Source organism: Prionailurus bengalensis, chromosome B2, assembly GCF_016509475.1.
Source record: "Prionailurus bengalensis isolate Pbe53 chromosome B2, Fcat_Pben_1.1_paternal_pri, whole genome shotgun sequence".
NCBI lineage: Eukaryota > Metazoa > Chordata > Mammalia > Carnivora > Felidae > Prionailurus > Prionailurus bengalensis.
Window position 1 is genome coordinate 115,644,088 of NC_057349.1, and position 23,766 is coordinate 115,667,853.

A 23,766-nucleotide genomic window follows, 5' to 3' on the forward strand; every position below is an offset into this window, starting at 1 on the left:
TTAATGTCATGGCTTTCAAAAGCCCATCTTCTCTTGTGAAGATGTTCTAAGTCCATGTAATGTTTCCCTCTCAATAATCATTATTTCATCTTTCCATCTTAATTGTCATTCATCTCAGGAAACCACCTTCCTCCAAACTTTTCTTAAAGGGGGGCATCTTTTCTCCTATGGCTATACTCTCCTTCAGGGAAGGCCATCATTATCCAGTTCCTCCCTTACAGACCACTCCTCCACGATTCCACTCACCAACCTCTCAACTTCTGGCATTCCCAGCATGCCCACGTATCATTCCCATCACAGTTACCTACCAGGCAAAATTGTCCTCTCAACCATAGTCCTGTGAACATTCTCAGCGATCCCCAAACTCACCTGGGTCTCAGTGATGCCGGACAGCCGCTTTTACTACCTGAAAACATTCCTGTGCTGTAACAGTTTCCTCTACAAGCACAACTGACCATGTGTTCTCCCATTCCTTAAATTGTCTGCATTTTCAATGTGACCTCATTTGACCCTTTACAACCAGTCATCAAAGCCTCAAATTGAATCTCTTCTAATACATACCCCCCTCTCTATATATACCCTTTTACTTCTTTGTATACTGAAATCATGTTAAAGGTAGGGCTTTAACTCTTACTATGTATATATTTTTTCTTCTATGCCATCATATATATTATCTTATTTAATAGGTGATAGAGTTCTTGGTTAAAATGAATTAAATTTATTGATATTTTTAAAGACAAAAATCGTGTAAGCCCTCCTGAGGCTTTTATATATTATCATAACCAAAATATACTAAACATTGACTTAAAGTAATGATAAGGGAAAGTTACATAAATACAGAACCTCAAGGATATCTAGAGATCAGTTATGCCAAACTATTTCTGAACAATACCTTAACTTACATGGGACACCTGGGTGGCTCAGTCACTTAAGCATCTGACTCCGGCTCAGGTCATGATTTCACAATTCATGGGTTCGAGCCCTGCATCAGGCTCTGTGCTGACAGCTCAGAGCCTGGAGTCTGCTCTGGATTCTGCATCTCCCTCTCTCTCTGCCCCTCCCCCACTCACACTCTATCTCTGTCAAAAATAAATATTAAAAACAAAAAAACAAAAAAACCCTCAGCTTAGAGATGTTGATGGCCCTGCTTTAGGAGATCCAAGAGTACGCAAAGCTTATTACATTATGTTTCTATTTGTGTTTATTAATATACTAAACTACAAAATATATATGCTTATATAGGATGCATATTATTTTTATAATTAATGACTACAGTAGACATACATGCTATTTACCCTTAAAATAACTATAACTATTCATTAAACGATTATACTATCATAATATTCAGGCTTGTCTTCAATAATCATTTAATAAATGCCTCCATGTGCCTGATGCTATGTATGTTATTGCCTTGGTTCTGTCATTGCTATCTCAAAACCACCTACGTGATGGTTATTTACATTTAAAGATCATAAAATCAGGATTCAGAAAGATTAGAAATGTGATACGTAGCCTGTTAGTAGCAGGCTTAAAACTCAAAACCAGGTTTGATGACACAAAATCCAGAAGTATTTCCTCTAAACTAAACGAAAGCTGCTTTTTTTTTTCATTTACATTATAGGTCCAGTCGAAAGAATTGATTATTTGTTGTAAAGCCTTGATCGATGCATTGTACCATGAGAAATATAACCTACTATACTAGACATTGCGTTATTTACTCAGCTTCCAGTAATGCGTTACAGTTAAAAGTGGCAATTGATGACATGTACATTTCAGATGTCAAAAGTAACGATAACTTTTCTCTTATAATCCAGAATAATAGGTCTTTGCCCAAGTACAAGCTATCAATTTAGCAGGGTGGGCAGCACTATGAAGGAAGAAATAAGAAGTAATGTTAAATCTCTTTCTTATGCGTCAGTGTTTGCACATAGTTTTCTGCTTTTATATTCTTCAGTTCCAGATTCTTTATCCTGCTTTGAGTTTTTTATATGATTTTGCCATTGCAAATATCCCCAACTCTACTGAGAAATGAACCACAAAATTATATGATCCAAGAATTATAAGTTAGCATTTTGCCTTTTTCTCTCCCCCACTCCTCTTGTCCTTGTCATGCCTTATTTGCAGTGTCTCCAGTGCAGGTTGCTGAGACCTGTCACTTACCAAACAACCTTAGGCATTACAGTCCCTGAGTACCATTACTCCTCTATTTAACTAAGTAAGCTTCATCATGCAGGCCGCATGCAGTGTTTGACAAATTCAGTTCCTGGCATGGAGTAGTATAGTGATAATATTGGTTAATTCTCAACATCTATAATAGCCAGGTTACTTTTTAATGTTTATCTATTTATTTTGAGAAAGGGGGTGGGAGAGGGAGAGAGAGAGAGGGGAGAGAAAATCCCAAACAGGCTCCACACTGTCAGTGCAGAGCCTGACACGGGGCTCAATCTCACAAACTTTGAGATCATGACCTAAGTGGAAGTTAAGTGTCGGCTGCTTAACCAACTGAGCCTTACCATCACCCCCTATAACAGCCAGTTATTAATCAAATGTCTTGCTATTCAAAATGTGATCTATAGACTAGTAGCATCAGAATCACCTGTCAAATTGTTACAAGTGTGAAGTCTAAAGATAACTCTAGACCTACTGAATCAAAATCTGCATTTTCATAAGATCTCTGGGTTATGCATCAAGATACTACAGCTTAAGACATACTCGTAGAAAACAATCATGGGCGCCCTATTCCTATTAATAGGGAAAGGTCTAAAAATGGCTGTGTACTCATACTGGCCAATGAGATATGCCAGAAACAGGCCAAGTCACTTCCAGGAAGGTTCTCATACTTCTAGAGAAGACACAGCGGGTCCTCTTTTCTTATTCTCCATGTTATGCTTAAAACTAGAAGAGTGGAACTTGCCCATGTGAGAGAACCAAACGTGAGGGTTAAAGCTGACACATGGAGGATGGCACATCAAGGAGAAAGACAGAATCAAGTTCTTGATCAAGTTCCTGAAATGGAAAGAACAACTCCTAGAGCCCCCTTCTTTCTGGACTTCCTGTTAAGAGACATAATGCACTTGGTTTCATATTACTTTCAGCTTGAACTGCTAAAAGTTAGTACGGTACAGTTAAAATATGATAAAGTTTGTCTCAGCTTTTCTTTTCAAAGCTTGAGGAATAAAATTAACCCAACTTAATTTTAAATTAAATAATGTGTCTCTTAAACTACTTACAGGGATTATTTCATTCTATTGATTAGAAGAAAATATGAGACTACGTTTATGGTTTCACTTATTTTTCACTGCCTTTCTTGGGCACATGATCATATATATGCCCTCCATCTTCTAGAATTGAAGAAACTATGAAGAGACTATTTCCCTACATTTGGTATTGAGGTTCCTGTTGAATACATTAAGTAGACTGCATATGATTTGTCAGTACATGCCTTTTGTCCAAAACTAATCCCAAAGTAAATCTGCACAATGTAATTAAGTAAGGTTAAAGTGAATCATACAACAATCCAGCCAAATTAATTCCAAGGAACTGAGGGTTCCTCACCAGACTTGTTTACCATATGAATGTTTTTTCTCTCTCATAAGCCATGTTTATTATTATTATTATTATTATTGAACAATTTAACCAAGAATTTTAGAAACACAAAAAAATTTTTATGACAAAATTAAGGGTTTAAAAGTCTAGATGTGGGGCGCCTGGGTGGCGCAGTCGCTTAAGCGTCCGACTTCAGCCAGGTCACGATCTCGCGCTCCGTGAGTTCGAGCCCCGCGTCAGGCTCTGGGCTGATGGCTCAGAGCCTGGAGCCTGTTTCCGATTCTGTGCCTCCCTCTCTCTCTGCCCCTCCCCCGTTCATGCTCTGTCTCTCTCTGTCCCAAAAATAAATAAACGTTGAAAAAAAAATTAAAAGTCTAGATGTTTCTAAAATTAAATCATGTTATTGTCTTGAGAAAAGCACTGCCTTATATCCACTAGAAATTATTATAGTTTCAATAGCTTAAGCATTTAATAAGAACATAGTGTTCTTCTAGGAAAATTACACTAAAATGACAATACTAAGTTTAGCAAAGTATTTATTATTTGGCAATGAAAGGGCTGAACAAGGTGAATGACACTGGACACAGAAAAAAAGAGAGAGAGGAAGTAAATATAATTCTGATAAAATGCAGGGTAAAATGTGCTGGGGGTAACACATCATTAGCCAAGAATCAATCATTAGCCAAGTTTAATAAAATGGAAATTCAGTTATTAAACAAGAAAATGGAAATTTTAACCTACAAAGCATTGGTATTTTTGCAGCAATCAGAGAAGGTGACCAATATGAGGAACCACAAGAAGGGAGGATCAGTAAGTGGACTGAACCATGCCTGGTGGAGGATGACATCCAGGTTCTAAATCTGAAACAACCATTTATTAGCTCCACAATTTCTCATTATTTCTCACATCTCTACCTTTTTAACTAAAAATGGGGGTATCTATTTATACCTGCTATTCAACACAGATGTCGAGAATATTAATGAAATAATTGTGCAAAAGTTCTAACTGCAAATCCTGACAACAGCAATATTATGAACATAATAATCAAAACAATACCTAAGCGAGTAACACATTTAGTAACTGTGATGGTCTTTCGATATGTCAGCTTGTCTAGGCTACAGTCCCAAGTTATTTAGTCAAACACTAACTGAGGTGTCCCTGTGAAGGTATTTTGTAGATGGAATTGAAGTCTATAAACAATAGACATTGAGTAAGGGAGATTTATGCAAATAATCTGGGTGATTATTAAATTAAATTAGTTGAACTGTTTTAAAAGCAGAGCTGAGATTTCCCTGAAGTAGAAGTAATTCCACCTGTAAATACCAACGTCAGTTTGCGCCTGTAGCACAGTCCAGCCTGCCCTTCCCAAGGGTTTGACCTGCAGACTTCTGACTTGCCTAGCCAGCCCCACAGTCACACAAACCAATTCCCTTCAATAAGTCTTTTTAGATTTTTTTTAAAAAAGTGTATGTGTGTGTATACACATATATGTATGCTTTTCATGCTTGGACGCTGACTGATACAGATGATTTGTTACCAGAAATGCTTCTGGAGGAACAGATTTTTAAGGATGAGTTTTCTGATCTGGCTTGGTTCTGGTTTTCTAGAATTGCTTTCCTAAATCTGGTTAGGTTTAGAGGCATTAATAACTCTACTGCCAAAGATTAGTTGGCCATACGTTTGTGGGTCCATTTCTGGGTTCACTATTCTGTTCCATTGATCTGAATGTCTGTTTTTTTGTCTGTACCATACTGTCTTGATGATTACAGCTTTGTAATACATCTTGAAGTTCACGATCATGATGCCTCCAGCTTTGGTTTTCTTTTTCAGGATTGCTTTGGCTATTCAGGGTCTCTTCTGGTTCCATACAAATTTTAGGATTGTTTATTCTAGTTCTGTGAAGAATGCTGGTATTATTTTGATAGGGATTGCATTGAATATGTAGATTGCTTTGGGTAGTATTGACACTTTGTTAAATGTTTATTTATTTTTGAGAGACAGACAGAGAGACAGAGAGACAGAGAGAGACAGAGCGCAAGCAGGGGAGGAACAGAGACAGAGGGAGACATAGAATCTGAAGCAGGTTCCAGGCTCTGAGCTATCAGCATGGAGCCTGATGCAAGGCTTAAACTTACAAACTGTGAGATCATGACCTGAGCTGAAGTCGGATGCTTAACTGACTGAGCCACTCAGGTGTTCCCAGGGAGTATTGACATTTTGACAATATTTGTTCTTCCTATCCAGGAACATGGGCTGTTTTTCCTTTTTGTGTGTGTATGTGTGTCTTCTTCACTTTCTTTCATAAGCTTTCTATAGTTTTCAGTGTATAGATTTTTCACCACTTTGGTTAGGTTTATTCTTAGGTATTTTATGATTTTTGGTGCAATTATAAATGGGATCAATTCCTTGATTTCTCTTTCTGTTGTTTCATTATTGGTGTATAGGAATGCAACTGATTTCTGTACATTTATTTTATATCCTGCGACTTTGCTGAATTCATGGATCAGTTCCAGCAGGTGTTTGGTGGAATCTTTTGGGCTCTAGATAAAGAGAATGTGTGCGTGCATGCGCGTGCACACACACACACACACACACACACACACACAAATAGAGTATTACTTGGCAATCAAGAAAAATGAAATCTTGCCATTTGCAACCACATGGACGGAACTAGAGGGTATTATGCTGGGTGAAATTAGCTAGTCAGAGAAAGACAAATATCATATGACTTCACTCATATGAGGAATTTAAGACACAAAACAGATAAACAGAAGGGAAGGGAAGCAAAAATAATATAAAAACAAGAAGGGGAACAAAACATAAGAGACTCTTAAATACAGAGAACAAACTGAAGGTTGCTGGGGGGGGGGTTGTGGGTGGGGGGATGGGCTAAATGGATAAGGGGGATTAGGGAAGACACTTGTTGGGATGAGCACTCGGTGTTATACCTAGGGGATGAATCACTGGAATCTACTCCTGTAATCATTATAGCACCATATGCTAACTAACTTGGATGTAAATTAAAAAATAAATAAATAACATTAAAAAAAAAGAAAGAAAATAACTCTACTGCCAGTAGTAAGGAAGTCACTGTTAGTCCACGGCATGATGTAGTAAAGAGATGTAAAATATTACCATTAGATATTCCTAATCAAATACCTAATTCCTAATCAAATAGAAGGTAAAGTTCTGGATGACCATGTATTTGTGACCTTAGAACATTTTAGACAAACTACTAAATATAAATAATGGGATTGGCTGGTTGCTTCAAATTGCACTGGACAGAACGCAGAATATAAAGCATGCAAGTTTATAGTTATAAAATTATCCCAATCACAGGAAGAGGGAAGTGGAATAAAGCAAGGAGATCCATACGATTAAACTATTATATCTGAGCGACTCTGGCATGTTGGTGGAAGCAGGATAATTTTTCACTCTTTCTGAAACTGCCACATAAAAACACAAAACAACAAGAGAGAGGAAGAAAAGAAAAGATCCAGACAAAGTGGAGAGGAGAACAAAATCAAGAAATCTCAGAAAGCAAGTGGCCATATTTTTAAACATAACTCACAGGAACATAAGAGGGATTCTTGAAATCAGGAAAGTTTTCCTGAACTCCACATCTCATTTTAAAATTTCAGGAAAACATATTTCACATAAAAGTGAACAACATAAAAGGCATCAAGGTCAAATCCAACATAACGTTATTATAAATTTAAAACAGAGTAAGGAGAAGAATATTACCCCCAGAATCTCAGAAAGTAAGGCAGAAAAATATGCCCCCAAACAGATCACAACTGCAACCTAATATTTCAAGATGCTAAAACATTAAGAAAATTATTTATAATATGAAAGAGTAACATAAATTTAAATTAATAAAACTCATAAATGAGATGACAGAACTCAAGAAAAATTAGAAATGAAAGAAAAAAGTCATTTTAGAAATAAGATTAACTAGGGGCGCCTGGGTGGCGCAGTCGGTTAAGCGTCCGACTTCAGCCAGGTCACGATCTCGCTGTCCGTGAGTTCCAGCCCCGCGTCAGGCTCTGGGCTGATGGCTCGGAGCCTGGAGCCTGTTTCCGATTCTGTGTCTCCCTCTCTCTCTGCCCCTCCCCCGTTCATGCTCTGTCTCTCTCTGTCCCAAAAATAAATAAAAAATGTTAAAAAAAAAAAAAAAGAAATAAGATTAACTAGAGTAAATAAAATCAACACAGATGATGTTTTAAGCAAAACAGAATGTGGGAAAAAAGGAGATTTTCATTTAAAATAAAGAGAATAAAAAGGATTTCAGAGAAAGTGACTATTGATGATATGCAAAGATCAAACATACAGATAACACAAGTCCACACAGAAGCAAGGGGAAAAAAACTACGAAAATAATATTTAAAAGCACCTTCTGAAAATTAAAAGAAAAATGTTTTTAAAATATATAATGAAAAAACACACCACCTACTTGAGAATAGTAACTCAGAATGACTCACAGTAATATGTATTCTGATCAAATTAGAATCTTTAAAAAAAATAGGAAAAAGAATCCTTTGAATATCCAGAAAAAGCAGATAGATGATTTATACGGAAACATAAATTATCAGACTTTGATAGCAAGGCTTTATGCCTGAACAAAATGAAGTAACATATTAAAGTTACTCAAGGAAAGAAAATGTGAACAAAGAATTTCATATCCTGCAAAACTGACTTAAAAATCAGGGGCATAAAACAAACAAACAAACAAAAAACAAAACAAAACAAAACAGGAATCAAGGGCACATATAAAATATGATCAATATCCAAGGACTGAAGGAATATTAATTCCATGACCTATTCTTGAGGAACCTACTAGAAAATGACTTTCAAACAACCAGTTACCGGGAAGACATGACATATAGACTGATGGTGATTAAAAACATAGTTACCTGTAGAACTAAGTTAATAAGGGTTATATGAGACAGTATAGCATGCACTTATATGCTAACAATAGAGATATAATACAAGTATTCAAAATGCCATCAGATTTTATAAAATGAGTAACTGTGGAATATTTTAATTCTCTTTTCCCCTGTGTCATTGAGAACAGAGAATATTCGCATGGAAAAAAGAAGCTGTAACTGACAAATTGTAATAGAGACAACATTAAGTGAAAATCTTTAGGCTTAAATTTGAAATATCCAAAAGACTCATAGGTATGTTATCTTTAAATACATATCTTCCCTTAGTTCTGTTCACTTAAAAGGTCTAACAAAATGAGTATCCTTGCACATCCACATCATGGTCCTGAAATTCAATTTCTCACTAAACCAAACCAGGGCACTAAGTCTAGAGAAGAAAATGTACAAGATCACAGTGGACCATCTCATAATATCAGACAGCAGGAAGCTCCTAAAAATTGCTGAGTCATATCAGAAGGACTCTGGAGCCAACTTGAAGAGGTTCTCACTGGCCAAAGATGGGATACTTTGGGTCTTAATACTAATAATAATAGTAATAATTACAATGAACTGAAATCAAATAGGTAAAACCATGAATTCATAATAACAACAATAACAAGAACAACAATAAAAAACAGAAGAATCTGTCACCAGAGAATGATAAGGAATCAATTCATTATATTGAAACCCAATAACTAAAGCAAAGATTTGAGTATTTAGCCTCCTTTTCCTTAATGAACTATGTCACTGGGAAGCAAAAGGTAGAGGAGAAGGATCTCATCATTAAACTAATACAAAATAAATAATAGAATTAGAAGATCAGAATTTATAGCCTCTAGGAATGAATATAGGCATTAAGCACAGATGGCTATGAAGAGAGAGAGAGAGAGAGAGAGAGAGAGAGAGAGAGATTTTGTACCTCCTATAATCATATGAAGCACAACCTCTACTGTTGCCAAAGAATCAAACTTGACTCTGGATCTGGCTGCCAATTTACAAAAAAATTCAGAAGAACATGTTGAACCAAGGAGGACATTTCTGTGCAATCAGTAAAATGCAGACTGAGAAACTACAAGTCAAATGGCCTGGGTGCCTCAATAGACAAAATGTGAAGAAAAGGGACAGAGGACAAAACCACAGATTAAAAGAGACTTTAAAAAACTTACTTTAAAAATTAGATGAGACTAATCTAGAGTCTAAGAATGTATACAGAATGTATACAGAATACTAATACAGAATACTAATCTAAGAATGTATACAGAAGTGAAAAAAAAAACACTATGAAGAAACCTATGAGGGCTAAAAGCAATGAAAACCATTACTTGTAGAAGTGACGGCTGGCTCAGCTGTGGCTGGGATTGAGCCTTTGTAAAGAACCCCTAGAATGGATAGCAAAGTCCCTTTCTTATCCTTTGTGGTGTGTACCTTATAAAATTCATTCAGTCATAGTTTTTATTTTTGTACAGTTTCTATATTTTGTGCTACAATAAAATGACTTTATAAATATTAAGTCTTTATATCAGATACTTTTCATAAAGAAGAAACCCAGCCTGCTACCAGAGCTTTCGTGTTGTAATACTGATCAGAAGAAGTCAATGGAAAGTTGTAAAGTGCTTGATGTGACACACTTAGAAAATACTCTGAAAGGGCAGCTCTAAGAACAACAGAAGAGTATATTATTCTCGCGCAGAAAAAGCAGTAAATTGTTATTTATAGGTATCGATAAGAAGAAATCCTTGAGCTTCTATGACTGTCGGGCTTTTACAGTCATGCTCCAGGGATAGATAAGAAAGATAGAGTACATTCCACACATTATTCATTTTTAATCAATTATGTAATCTGTAGACAACAAACTCAAGAGTTTATAAATTATTGAGGCAGGAAAAGAGTGCACCATATCTTCAAGGGATTGAACTCTTTATGGTAGGAAGCCACAAAGCCAACCAAAATGACCTCATGGATATTTAATAATCCTCCAAATTACATATGATTAAATGTTCTGAGCTCATCATTTACATACATACACACACAAAATGCCAAAGATAAAAGATAAACATTATACTCCATGATACATGGTCACTGATTTCACTTCAAGACCAATAGCCATAATTCTTTGTATAAAGCCATGAAGTAAGAATATGATGCCCTGAACTCAAACCAATGTGCTGAAGAAAAGCAGACTGACCGGAGTGATAGCTTAGCTACCAAATGGTCCGTAGTCTCTCTTTTTTTATAAATTTATTTATTTTTAATATTTATTTATTTTTGAGACAGAGAGAGACAGAGCATGAACGGGGGAGGGTCAGAGAGAGAGGGAGACACAGAATCCGAAGCAGGCTCCAGGCTCTGAGCTGTCAGCACAGAGCCCGACGCGGGGCTCGAACTCACGGACTGTGAGATCATGACCTGAGCTGAAGTCGGACGCTTAACCGAATGAGCCACCCAGGTGCCCCTTGGTCCGTAGTCTCTTAAGTAGAATAGAAATAATTGTAAATGAGCATATATACAGGAGAAACAAAAAGGCACTACTGCTTAAATTAAGAATAAAAGGAGACAATTAGAATTAAATAGGAGGCTAGTGTTTATCAGTTTATAAAAAATAGAGGGAAGCACAACAGACATGGTTAACACTCCTCTCAGACACTACTCCTGCTCTGTTTGCCATAAGGTACAGAAGAAGCCAAGGCTGAAACACCAACAGCCTTCCGTGGATCCCAGGACCACCCAGAGATTTAATTTGGTGGCAAGCTTCAAACTGTCTTCACAAACTTTTATTAAAGCTAAAGAGAGCCAAAAGGAATGGGAAGGTCTCCTCACCTTTCACTCCTATCTAGGATAACTTATATGCAGTTATGAAGGTAGAAAGAAAAACAATAAACAAATGGGTCTAAGAGACAAATCAGTTCCAAAACAGAAAATGTGGAAACAAACTCACTGGCTTTAAAAAATAAACTTTTGAGGAAATTTAGAAAGCTGTCTCGATCATTTCACTCACATCCTCCCTAATTCTGTCACCTGGCATGATCCAAAACTACTGTCTTCTTTCATCTGTCCCTCTCCTCTACTAACATGTATTCCAACTGCACTGGCGTCCAATCTGGGCTCTCAAGACTTCATATCTGCACTGCTAACAGTGACTTCTTTCTGGCTTATGTTTTCATCATGGCCTAGTCCCAACCCTGACAAAAACTATATTTACTTCTGCTTCTCATTGCGAACTTTCCACTTCAATAAGATCCTTCTCCTGATGTTGCTGTCCCATCCCACACACACACCCTAATCTGCAGTGATAACCATGCCCACTCAGACTTTGCTATTCAAGTCTTATATGCCCTTCAAAGACTCCATCAAATCTCTCTTAATGATTTCACCAAACATTTCAGTCTACGTAGTTCTCGCTCAACTCTGAAATAGTATCATGCATTGATTCTATACCGTCTTTTCTTCCTCGGTTACAAAGACATTTCTCTGGGCTGAAAGGATCTTAAAAAGTATTCAGCTTCATGCTTAAACATCCTCTACAGCTCTAGCAAGTGCTTATCCAGATTATGCTTGGATACTTCCACTAATTGTAGTTTTACTACCTCCTGGAATAGCTCATTCTAGGTTTCAACAGCCCTACAATTACAAAGTTCTCCCTTATAATCAGCTTATATCTCTCACCATATAACTTCAAACTGTTAGTTAGCATTGTACTTTAGTACCTATACAGAACCAATTAAATCCCTCTTGAATAGTCCCAATAATCTAAGACTTTAAGAAGTTTGTTTCTCCAGTCTCCCATGACTCTCAAGATATATTTATACCATGTCCCTTCAGCCATTCTGATATCGTTTCTTCAACTTTATTCACTGTCCTACTAATTATATACTGCCTTTTGTTACTCTAATATTTTAGATATGTGCCAGCCCTCTTAAGGCCAATGACCAGACAATGTCAGGACTTCCATCAAGTCCAGAGAGTAGGGCAATTTTCACTATACCTCATCCCTCTTATTTATTTTTCTTTTTTTTTCCCACGGTACTCAATGTAAGCTAGTCACAAATTACATGTTTAGTCAATTAGGCTTTGAAATATTCCTCTCAAATTATTTTTTAATGAACTGCCCACCGTAAACTCCATCTTTCTAGGCACGGATCAGTTCCTTCCAAGAATTTTCCTTCATTATAATAAATGCAAAATTATCAGACTTTTTTTCTCAAAAAGAAATAGTATCAGGGGTAGTAAAATCTCTTGTGGAGGTCAAATATGCTACAAATATCCAGGCATACGCATGGAAAAATACCACAGCATGGAGGCGTCAGAGGGAGCCTTGTGAACAATGACTGTGTGGCTTTGAAATTGTGTAGTGATATGTTTCACGAGCTAAAATTTTCATACTTTCAAATTAGGTCATTTTTTAAAAAATCATGCTTCTGATTTCCATTGCTTGCATGATGATATTCACATGCATTATAGGAATAAGACCATGACATTTCCCTGGCTAGACAAAACACTATGTGTCCAGAAGTTTTAGACCAACCACTTTCCTTGATCCTCAGCTGACAACAATTGGTACTACAAGAGGTCAGCCTCTCTCTGGTTGGTTTTTTTTAGAACAATTGGCATCTCATTTTACTAATTTTACTCTCCAATTATTACTCTCAATCCATTGCTTGAATTATCTATTGCTCCATAAGGAATGACATTTCCTTTGGCTGAGAAACTAGCTGTATCCTACTACATTAGTGCCGATGAACCTCACCAAGTGCAAAGTGATGGCTGACTTGCCTGCTTTGGCAGGCCCACTGAGGAGGCACAGTGCCAGCACCTGCGGCAATTACTGACAGATTGGCCCAATTGCCACAGCTTTGATGGCAATCTGCATAGGATTATCAGTCATACATCAAACAGCCTCTCATTTCAATTCACCAAAACAAATGGTGTCACCAAATCTACCCACACAATTCTCTACTTTCAGTAACTCCACTGTTGAATTTCTCTGTCCAATCCAATGAAGCATGCCCGCCAAGCTCTGTAATGATGGATGGAGTCATTAGCATTTTAGTTTCTACATTGAACCTGAGGCCAAAGCATATGGTCAGACAGATGTTCCAGCAGTGGGCTCTATTTGATTTGCCATGTAGGTGTCCTCTTATACTGGACCTTCAGAGAAGAATACTAAGTCATAAGTTACAGTCCAACCCTGTTTCCAATTCTTTTACATCCTCAGAATTTATAACATGTTCTGAAGACAGAACACTCAGAACATGCTTTATTCTATATTTCAGCATAGATTAATGATTAAAAATTACCCCCGAACCTAATCAAATAACTTTAAATGGACAAGATGGACAAAAATCCAGGTTAATGTTCACAGGCTATTGCCATCTATGGCTTGATTAGAACTGCCAGGACTGAGGTTATGTGATAAGATGTATCACATACTTTTCCTCATTCATGGTTTATTGAGGCAAACTGTATATTCAGAGAATTGGATGGTTCTTAACATCTAACAAATGTATATGTACCCAAAGACCCAACACGCCAATAAACATATATGAAATTAACATTACCCCCCAGCCACATCCAGTCTATCCTCATCCCCCACAGTCAAATACTCTTCTGATTTCTATCACCGTAAATTAGTTGTGCTTCTTCTGGCGCTTAATATAAATGTAATCACACAGTTTGCACTCTCTTCTGTCTGTCCCCTTTCTGAAAACATAATATTGCTGAGATTTATCCATATGGGTACATGTATCAGTACCTCATTCTTTGTTATTGCTCAGTGGCATTCCATTGCTTGAATGAACCACACAGTGTTTACCCGTTCTCCTGTTAATGGGCATTGGGGTTCTTTACTGTTCTTGGTTATTATGAATAAAGCTGTTATAAACATTCTTTTACAGGTCAGTTTGTGAACACATGCCTTTATATCTCTTGTGTAAATACTTAGGAGTGGAACTGTTGTGTCATAGTCACTTTTTGCCACCATTACTTTATTATTCATATCAGTAAGCACTGCAACAAAAGGGCAAGACTAAAACTTTTAACCTACAAAAATGTAGGTTAATTTTTCTCTTTCCTATAAGTAACTGACACTTCTCAAAAGCATAACCAGTTGTTTTTACTATTTTATTTCAGTATAAAATTGTCCATTAAAATTTCATTAGTGATCTTATTTCCTATAACCTATGTTTTCCCATAAGCCTTAAGTTACGATCCACAAATTCTCTACCACTAGGGGTTCCTTGAAAACAAAAAATAGCATAGTTCTAAAACTTGTTGGAAGCACTGAAAAACATCTGTTCGAGTGGGGAAAAATTGCAAATCGTAACCTGACAACAAATGTTGTGCTTGTATCTAGAATGCATGCTACTTCATTGAGTTTTACGATCAAAAAGGAATTTGGAAATTCTCTACAAGCGACTAAAGTCTTAGTACCTTTTCCAACATAAATGAACTTCATAACACACTATTTTAAGCTATGGCCAAGAAAAGCTCATAATTTTACCATACCAGTAGCCTGTTGACACTAAATAGACTTCTAAAAACAGTCATCCATATTGTTCTATGCATCGGTAGTTCACTGAGCTTGTACAAGGAGGTTAATTTGGGTATTTTGTCATTGTTTCCTAAATGTCTAGAGTAAATGACCTAATTCTAAGACCCTGTAATTATACAATCTGAGATCTTACAGAAAAGAACACTCCCTAAAGATACATCCAGAACCACTATGATATATACCTTATGAATTATCCTACATTAGCTCAGGTAACTCAGATTCTTGCTTTTCGTGCTCTGTTTTTTAATTTACCTAATTTGTGTGTCATTTTAAACAATAAAAATGATTGACATATCAATTGTAAGCTAAAGACAATAAACAAGTGAGAGATTTATTTTTTAATGTATTTCCACACATAAATTATTTTAAATGTCAAACACTATCAGGTTATTATGGTTAAAGCAGTGTTTTGTTTTTCCTTTAAGATAGAAAGTTGGCTGCTTTTCTTTGTTTGGGTTTTGTTTTTGTTTTTGTTTTTGTTTTTTACCCCATACTTAAACATTTAACAAGTGAAGCTTAATACTGTATAATGTAAGTGATTTGGAAAACATAAAGGGTCAATTGCTATTTTTTAATTACACCTACATTGCAAGCGTAACAGCTACTCAATTATTCCATTACTTTTGTGACAGGATGCAATGACTTTTCATCTGGAGTTGCTTTCAATTGGGTCTCAGTACTGTCAGCAGATAGGTTAAGCAGTTGTTCTCATAATGATACTTAATTTTAAGGGACCATTTTTACCCATACACAGCTAATAAACAATTTCACATTCTTCCATCAAACAAAAAAGGTAATGAAGGCTATGTCTTAGGCCATCAAAAAAAAAAATGTAAAGACCTAGTTTAGCATTTTATAGCTGGAAGGGATCTTAGTTTCTATCCACATCTCCTTTTATAATTAAGGAACTTGAAGTCCAGAATAATTCAATGAATTCTCTACGCCCATACAATTAACTGGGTTGGAAGGGCTAAAGGGTTTGAATTAAGGTTCAAATTAAGAGTTGGGCCTCCTGATTTCTCGAAGTTGTTCTGCATCAAGCAAACATGACTTGACATTTATTTGTATGGGTTGGCTTGCAGATTCCTTATGGAATCAAGATTCTTTCTGCTTTACTATATTTCTACTACTTGAAGCAAATGAAATTTTTTAAAGTTACTGGCCACATTCTGATTGACTCACCATATGTTTATATACAATAACTAGTCTAGTTTGTTTGAAAACATCCCTCGACTAAGGAGTTGATAGTTTCAATGTTTCTTAAACGTGAAGAATGATTTACAACAATAACTTAAGGTAATTTAAGTGGTGTTACTGAAAAAGTAGAAAAGCTTTTTAAAAGAATAAGGTAAATATGTACACCACTGAGGAATTGGATAATCTCAATATCAAAACAGAAGAGAAATGCAAAAATTCACCTTAGGACATGTAAAGAGAAGTGGAGAAAAGTAGAATAGAGGTCTCACAGAATATTTTTATCTCACATCTTTCTTTATAAAATGGCAGAGGGAATATTTTTAAAAACTGTAATGAAATGGGCCAATCCAGAAAGTAGGAAACAAACAATAAACGAGCAGTATTTTGACTGCAACCCACTCAGACCAGCAGAGCCAGAATGTCTTTGTTGCCACAAGGCAGCTGGTGTCTGAGCACACAAAACCCTTTTATTTCAATGTCACAATAAATCCTGGGGCATAAAACCAGGGGCAGACTGCAGAGCTTGGTTCTCCAAGACAAGACAACATGGATCACAGCTAAAGTCAAATGCCAACTAATGTTCCCACCGAAATGGAAAAAATAAATAAATAAATAACAAATTGATTAGAAAAAATGTCTAAAAACAGTTTTTAAATTAATTGTTTAGGCTGAGAGAAAGAGGGATTCTGACTTGATGTTCAGCTGACAAAACAGACTGCACATTATACAATACCCTCTCCAGAAAGAATGATCTCATAATTCAGAATCTATAGGGGAAATCAGCATAAACACAGAAAAAAAAAAAGTAGGGGCATCATTTCCTTTCCACATATTCAGGATGATAGGCTGATACCAGCAAATCACGTGAATTATGAAAGTAGTAATCATTAGATTTATATGAGTACATCTGTTTAACATCCAAGTGGGTATGAGAATTTGATGAAATAACAAATTTATAACATCTAGCACAGTTTTAGGCCTTATACCAGATATGATTTCAATATTCATTTATTATAATCATGACCCCAACCTCCGGCAACTTAATGATTATTCTCAATACTAATTTTACCTCTCTGAGAATATGGTAAGTATGATAAAGTAAGTGCTGATATCTATGTTCAAGTCATTCTCAGGAATTTAAAATTCTGACTACTTAAGCCCCTTCCTTCATTCTGATGCAAACAGAACAAGAAATAATAATACAAGGGCTCAGAGGATATTATTACTTATATTTCTAGCTTCAAATATTTAGCTCAACAGTCATCTTTCCTACAGGACCAGGCTCCTGACTTTAGAGCTGCTCTTAGCCCTTACCCACCTCCCCCCCACCGCCTCCCCTCACCCCATCACTGCTGTAGGATTGGTAGATATTCTCTGAAGGCAAGTCCCATTCCTTACTCTATTGTTTTCTCTCTGATTTTTTCAAAGCTCTTTGTATGTACCATTTACATTTCTCCAACAGTATGCCAAATTGTAATTCATTAAATATTTACTGAGGATTTAATGTATGAAAAGCAAACGTCTTGACCTCAGTTCTGTGATTAACCCTTACACACAAAAGTTCTGGAAAAATTTAATTGGCTCTTTTCCAATTCACATTTCCGGAAGTTTCCCAAAGTTTAGTTAAAATATTTTAAAGAAGTTTATCAGAATATGACCGTTTCTACTTAAGTACTATGCTCTTGTATGTTAATTTTTCAAAATATTAAATGAGGAAATTTTCATTTTTTTCCTACTTTGAATGGATTTAGAAAAAATTGTTTTTACAAGTTATACATAACATTAGAGAAACATTACTTTTCACTAGAAACAAACCCAAATACTTATTAAGGATATACTGTTACATGTTTATTCATATTCCAATAATGGAAATATCTGAAATGAGTCTGCAATCAATTAAATCAAACCTGATGTGGTCTGAAAGCATTTGGATTTGGAGGAGACGTCTTCAGTGCATAAAGGTAATTTTATTAAAGCATGGGGATAGGAACCCTGGGCAGAAAGAGCTGCACTGGGGTTGTGACAGGTGACTGATTATATACCTTCAGGTTGGGAGGGGGTTAGGGATAGAGAGTCTCTAAGGTATCTTGGAAACAAGGTTTCCAGGACCTTGAGGGGGCTAGCTATTGTTAGCTATCCTTAGGAACGGTTCATTTACTACTGTCTAGTAAACCCTCAGCCATGAGACCCTTCAGATGTATATCAGTGGGCCATAAGCTTGGAGTATGATTGCCAATATATATCTTGGGGGGTAGAGATGAAGGAAGCTTCCAAAGGAATTTTTATACGTTAAAGTAGACTTAGAGGATCCTGGGGGGTTGGGCTGAGATTGTCTTTTGCCTTTAGCAAAGTATCAACATGGAGGTGGCTGAGGCTCTCAGAGGAATGCCACTCTGCCTGTCTCAAGGATTCATAAATGGGACGTAAGTTGTAAGGATATTTAATTTATTTTTCTGCCTTTGTTTCCCACATCAAAAGATGAACAAGAGAACTTGTTTCTTTCTCTCTCCCATTCTCTCTCTCTCTCTTTCTCTCTCTGTCACTCACACACACACACACACACACACACACACACACACACACACGAATGACACCACAGGCAGTATATTTGTGATTTTTTAAAAATCAAGTGTACCCTGTAGCTCAACTGCCAACTTGGCCTTACCTGCAGCCATAACTTGTTATGCACAGCATCTCTCCCTGTAGCAATACACTGAAATGTAGCGTTCTGCCCTGCATTGACCTCCACGTCCCCCAGACGGAGGAAATGAGGAGATTTATCTGTGAAGGCAGAAAAAATTTTTACTGTTTTCACATGAAGAAAACGTGCCATGTTACTTTTTCCCAAGAGAATAATGTGGTTAACACTTTTAACCTTTGGCCAAAACTAATATCGTATGGAAGAAAATTGAGTTTTCTTTGTGCTTATATACACAATCCTTCCCACAATTCTCTTTTTTTTCCCCCTCAATAGCCCTATTACTTATTGCCCATAATTGCAGGAGCACTGTTGTATACAGCGAGAGCACTCAACAATTACTGCTGAAGGTCGGTCATAGCGTGTTACTTATGGGTGATAATAAAACAGTTACAAGTCAAAGAAAGCAAAAGAGATCAAATAGGCATAAGCCAGAGCATAACGGAAAAGTATAATGAAAACATACAGTGATATCTAACATACTGGTGAAGACGTGGCCATTGAACTATTAATTTACAATTAAGCAGTTAGATCTCTCTCTTTTTATTTTTTTTTTTCATTTCAGAAGCTATGATTCTCTAGTACTTCAAAGACCAAGGAAATATTTTTGTTTCTCTCAAATAGATCAGCATAACTGTTGCTAAATCCACTTCCTATCCGTTCAGAGTTATAAGAAAGTTACCCAAAGACATAGCAGATCAACAAAAAGTGGTAACTTTAGTCAAAACCTACGTGAGTTATATGACTGTCAAATTAGTGTTCTCTATGATTACCTTTTAGAAATGAAGCTTATTCATGTTTTCCACTGAAAGTAAATATACACAGGAAAAGCTAAGACACGGTGACTGAAAGCAAGTTCCTAGAGGCCCAAAGCACAATAAAACTGTTGTTGTCAATTTATATTTCTACTTGTTTACTCCTGAGAGCCTTTCTTTCACATTTCTCTTTCAATAATTATAAATGAACAGTGGATGGAAACATCATTCTCATGTACTAATGGGCTGAAAGAATTTAGCAAACCAACTTGAACTGTAAGTGAGATGATTTTGTCCTCTTTTTCTTAGAACATACTACATGGAATAAATCATTAGACCCTTGCCTGCTTGCTACCTCTGTCTTAAGCACCTCATTTTTGTATAGGCATCAAAAACAGAAATGCTTGAGCTAAATGTGACCTGGAACTGTGGTTCTCAAATTGTGAACTCCAGGCCAGCAGCAGCAGCATCACCTGGTAAATTATTAGAGATGAAAATTTTCAGCACCACCCCCCATACCTACTGAATCTGAACCAAGGAGGGTCACACAATCTGTGATGTGCCACCCCCGGTAGTGAGGCAGATGCACACTGGCATTTACCAAGCACTCACCAGGCACACAACCTTGGCCCCTGGCACGGTGTCCCTCCACCCCCACCCTGTGCATGGTGCCTACAATGGCGACAAAATTTCCACCAAGAGGATCACTGAGCAGATCATCTAGAAGTCATGGGCCCTTTAAAATGCCGTTGTTGGGAGATATAGGTAAGCTCTGAATTTACACCAGTGGTTTTATATCTGGCTCCACTGAATGTGATGTACACATAAATTTAGTTATACCACCAATGTGCATCTGAGATCAACCAATGTGCATCTAGATCAACCAATGTGCATCTAGAGACATAACAAAACAAGGTATTACTAAACCGAGTCACTTTTTGTTTGCCGTCGATTATTTTGTTGTTTTATATGGATTTATTACCAAAACTTTAGTCTGAAGTTTGGAATAGGTGAACTAATTCATTCTCTTTCCTTCACTCCAACTTTCAACTGAGCAGATCACATAAGTTAGTAAGGTTTCTTTTAGTTTCCTTTCCGTTGAGCTCTGATTTGTCAATCTTCTTTACTTTCCTAGATTGTTTAATGAAACCAAAAGATAGGGTGCCTGAGTGGTTCAGTGGGTTGAGCGTCTGACTCTTGATTTTGGCTGAGGTCAAGATCCCAGGGTCATGGGATTGCGCCCTGCGACGGGCTGCATGCTGAGCATCAAGCCTGTTTGGGAAACTCTCCTCTCTCTCTCTCTCTCTCTCATAAATAAATAAATAAATAAATAAATAAATAAATAAATAAAACCAAAAGATGGAGCATGTCCTATCTAGAGTTTCATTTACATCTGCATTTTGTTCTCAGTAATTCAATAGCTAAAAGAATCCATTAATCTGTGTAGAATTAGTTATAATTCTGAAAAATATTTGATTTGAAAATTCTAGAAATGCTTCAGTGTTCTTTTAAAAGTGAACAGAAGGCTAGGAGTAAAAACAAAAGAGACAGGTATGGCCAAATGATGAACAGTCAACGGTCACTGCCAATATAAGACAAGTCTTGAAAGGACATAGAAAAATACAATTCTTAATCACAACCTACCACAAGGATAACTCAGTACTTGGATGTCATCAATGGCAATATAACCACTCCTTCCTCCTGAGACTTCAGCTTCAAATATCACCTGTCAGAAAGAAACAGAAACCATTGGCAACAATCATTTTTAAGGAATTTTCACAGTAAAAGAAGAATAGCTATAGCACACTTACAAAAATTAATTTTGAGTTTTATCCTATAAGAATTAAAGATATCTTATAATGTAAGTCTTCCCAAATCTTGTCCGAGTAAACAAAAAAAAAATTACTGAGGTTAAGCAGCAAAAAAAAAAAAAAAAAAAAAAAAAAAAATTAAGCAAGTGCTATTATGCATTAGAATTCCTGAATGGGCTGTATCTAGGTAGAATGAATAAATAGCTAAAGTTTCTCTTATTAATTTTCTCTGTTTTTGTTATTTATTTAAAATACGTTGAGCACCTAAAATGTACCAAGCAGTATGCTAACCAATCAAATGATCTAAGCTTTTAAGTGCTAAATTTTCAAAACCAGAGGCCATTCGATAGAGTAGAAGTATTCCAGGGAAAAGAAACAATATGCAATGGAATGGAATAGAGCTGTGTGTTTGGGAAACCAAATGAATGTCATCTGACTGGTTACAAAGGTTCAAAAGGGAAGAGGTGAGATTAGAGAGCTAGGCATGGAACACCTTGAATACCATGGGACTAAAATCAGGAGTACATCCTGTCAATAATCCCATATTAATAAATATTAAACAAAAACATTTCCATGTTCAAATATAAGCTTGTGTTATAGAGTTGTGTTGTTACAACCAATAGAGAAACTTCATATAGTGTGACTTTTCAAGAGAAACCATATTTCACATGCCACATTTCAATATTACATTTGACTATGGGCTCCCTTATTCATGGAGATACACAGATTATTTTTGGAGTATTCTGCAAAACATTTTAGGAAGTGTAATGGAAGCTGATGTTCAAAGTAGGAATATATGTAAACAAGTTGATCTATTAGAAACATATATATGCCTATAAGGTAAAGGATGGACCAAAATAAACTGAGGCTGGAAATGCTCAGGTCGTATGCTACTAGTCATGTAAATAGACAGATGCAAAGAAAAAGGAGAGATAAAAATAAAACTAAGGAAACAGACAAAATAAAACTTATTGACTTGTTAGTTGTGGTGAAATATAGGTCAATTCTGGCTCCAGGATTGCACCACTAGGTGAATGATGCTATTGGAATCCCTAGCCAGGACTAGTGATGCAGACAATGTACAAAGTTGAGGGAGAAATGACTAAGTACATTTCAAATCTGATTTGCCTAGGGTGCACATAGGGTACAGGCTTATGGGATAACAGGACAAACATATCTCAAATAAAGAAATAGGTTCACAATAAACCTTTAGTTTTTTATTTTTTATATTAAACATAATTTATTGTCAAATTGGTTTCCATACAACGCCCAGTGCTCATCCCAACAGGTGCCCTCCTCAATGCCCATTAACCTTTAGATTTAGATGTGATCATGGAAGTAAGTTACAGATTTGAAAGTGAACATGATGGGTGAATAAGATGGCACAGGAAGATGAAGAGGAGAAAACCACTGAAATAGAAGGCAGCAATGCAGCAGCAGCAGGAAAGCCAACAAAGTGTGATTCAGGCATAATGATCAAGGAAAGAAGAGAAGTATCAGGAGGTTTCAGGCAGGTGAACACTCCCATCAAAAAGAAAAACAAAATCAGAAAGGGCCAGAGAAGCTATAATAACCATAATTTTAAAATATCAGATATTGGGGCGCCTGGGTGGCGCAGTCGGTTAAGCGTCCGACTTCAGCCAGGTCACGATCTCGCGGTCCATGAGTTCGAGCCCCGCGTCAGGCTCTGGGCTGATGGCTCGGAGCCTGGAGCCTGTTTCCGATTCTGTGTCTCCCTCTCTCTCTGCCCCTCCCCCGTTCATGCTCTGTCTCTCTCTGTCCCAAAAATAAATAAACGTTGAAAAAAAAATTAAAAAAAAATAAAATATCAGATATCTGTATAAACAATGGCATCTAGATGAACACAAATTTCAGGAGAGAGTCTCCCCAATGTGATTCCATGATTTGCAGCCATATCTCCTTTCCCATGGGCATTATTTGCCAATTCAGGGATCAGGGTGCAGTTCTAGCTCAGCACAAACCTAGGGCCTCTGCTGGGCGAAGATGAAAACAGTGAAGTGTGTTGTGTAGCATTCTAGAAATTTGGAAGTCTAGATAAAAAAAGATGTAGGAAGTGGCAAAAAAAATATGAAAGGTAAGAGAGAGTTCGAGAAAAACTAAATTAAAAAGTATTGCCAAGATGAGACTAGGAAGACCCAGTTAAATAAATTGCTTGGGTTACATGTGATGACAATTCTATCACAGGTGTTCTGAGTTCAACTTTCTGTTATATGAGGTACATTCTCTGTATTAATTCAGTCTGCCAAAGGATACAGTCCTTGTTCTT

At 36.6% G+C, this 23,766-nt stretch overlaps 1 protein-coding gene across 10 annotated transcripts in view; it reads right to left on the bottom strand.

Annotated features, from left to right (window-relative positions):
- The window catches only part of PTPRK (protein tyrosine phosphatase receptor type K), a 562,492-nt gene that overhangs the window by 263,794 nt on the left and 274,932 nt on the right, over positions 1-23,766 (bottom strand). For all 10 annotated transcript variants that reach the window (XM_043592298.1, XM_043592299.1, XM_043592297.1 and 7 more), the window contains exons 4-5: positions 21,313-21,394; positions 18,881-18,996 (exon numbers count right to left, since the gene is read on the bottom strand). In XM_043592298.1, coding sequence (XP_043448233.1) covers positions 18,881-18,996; positions 21,313-21,394 — 198 coding nt within the window. The remainder of the gene's footprint in view (positions 1-18,880; positions 18,997-21,312; positions 21,395-23,766) is intronic.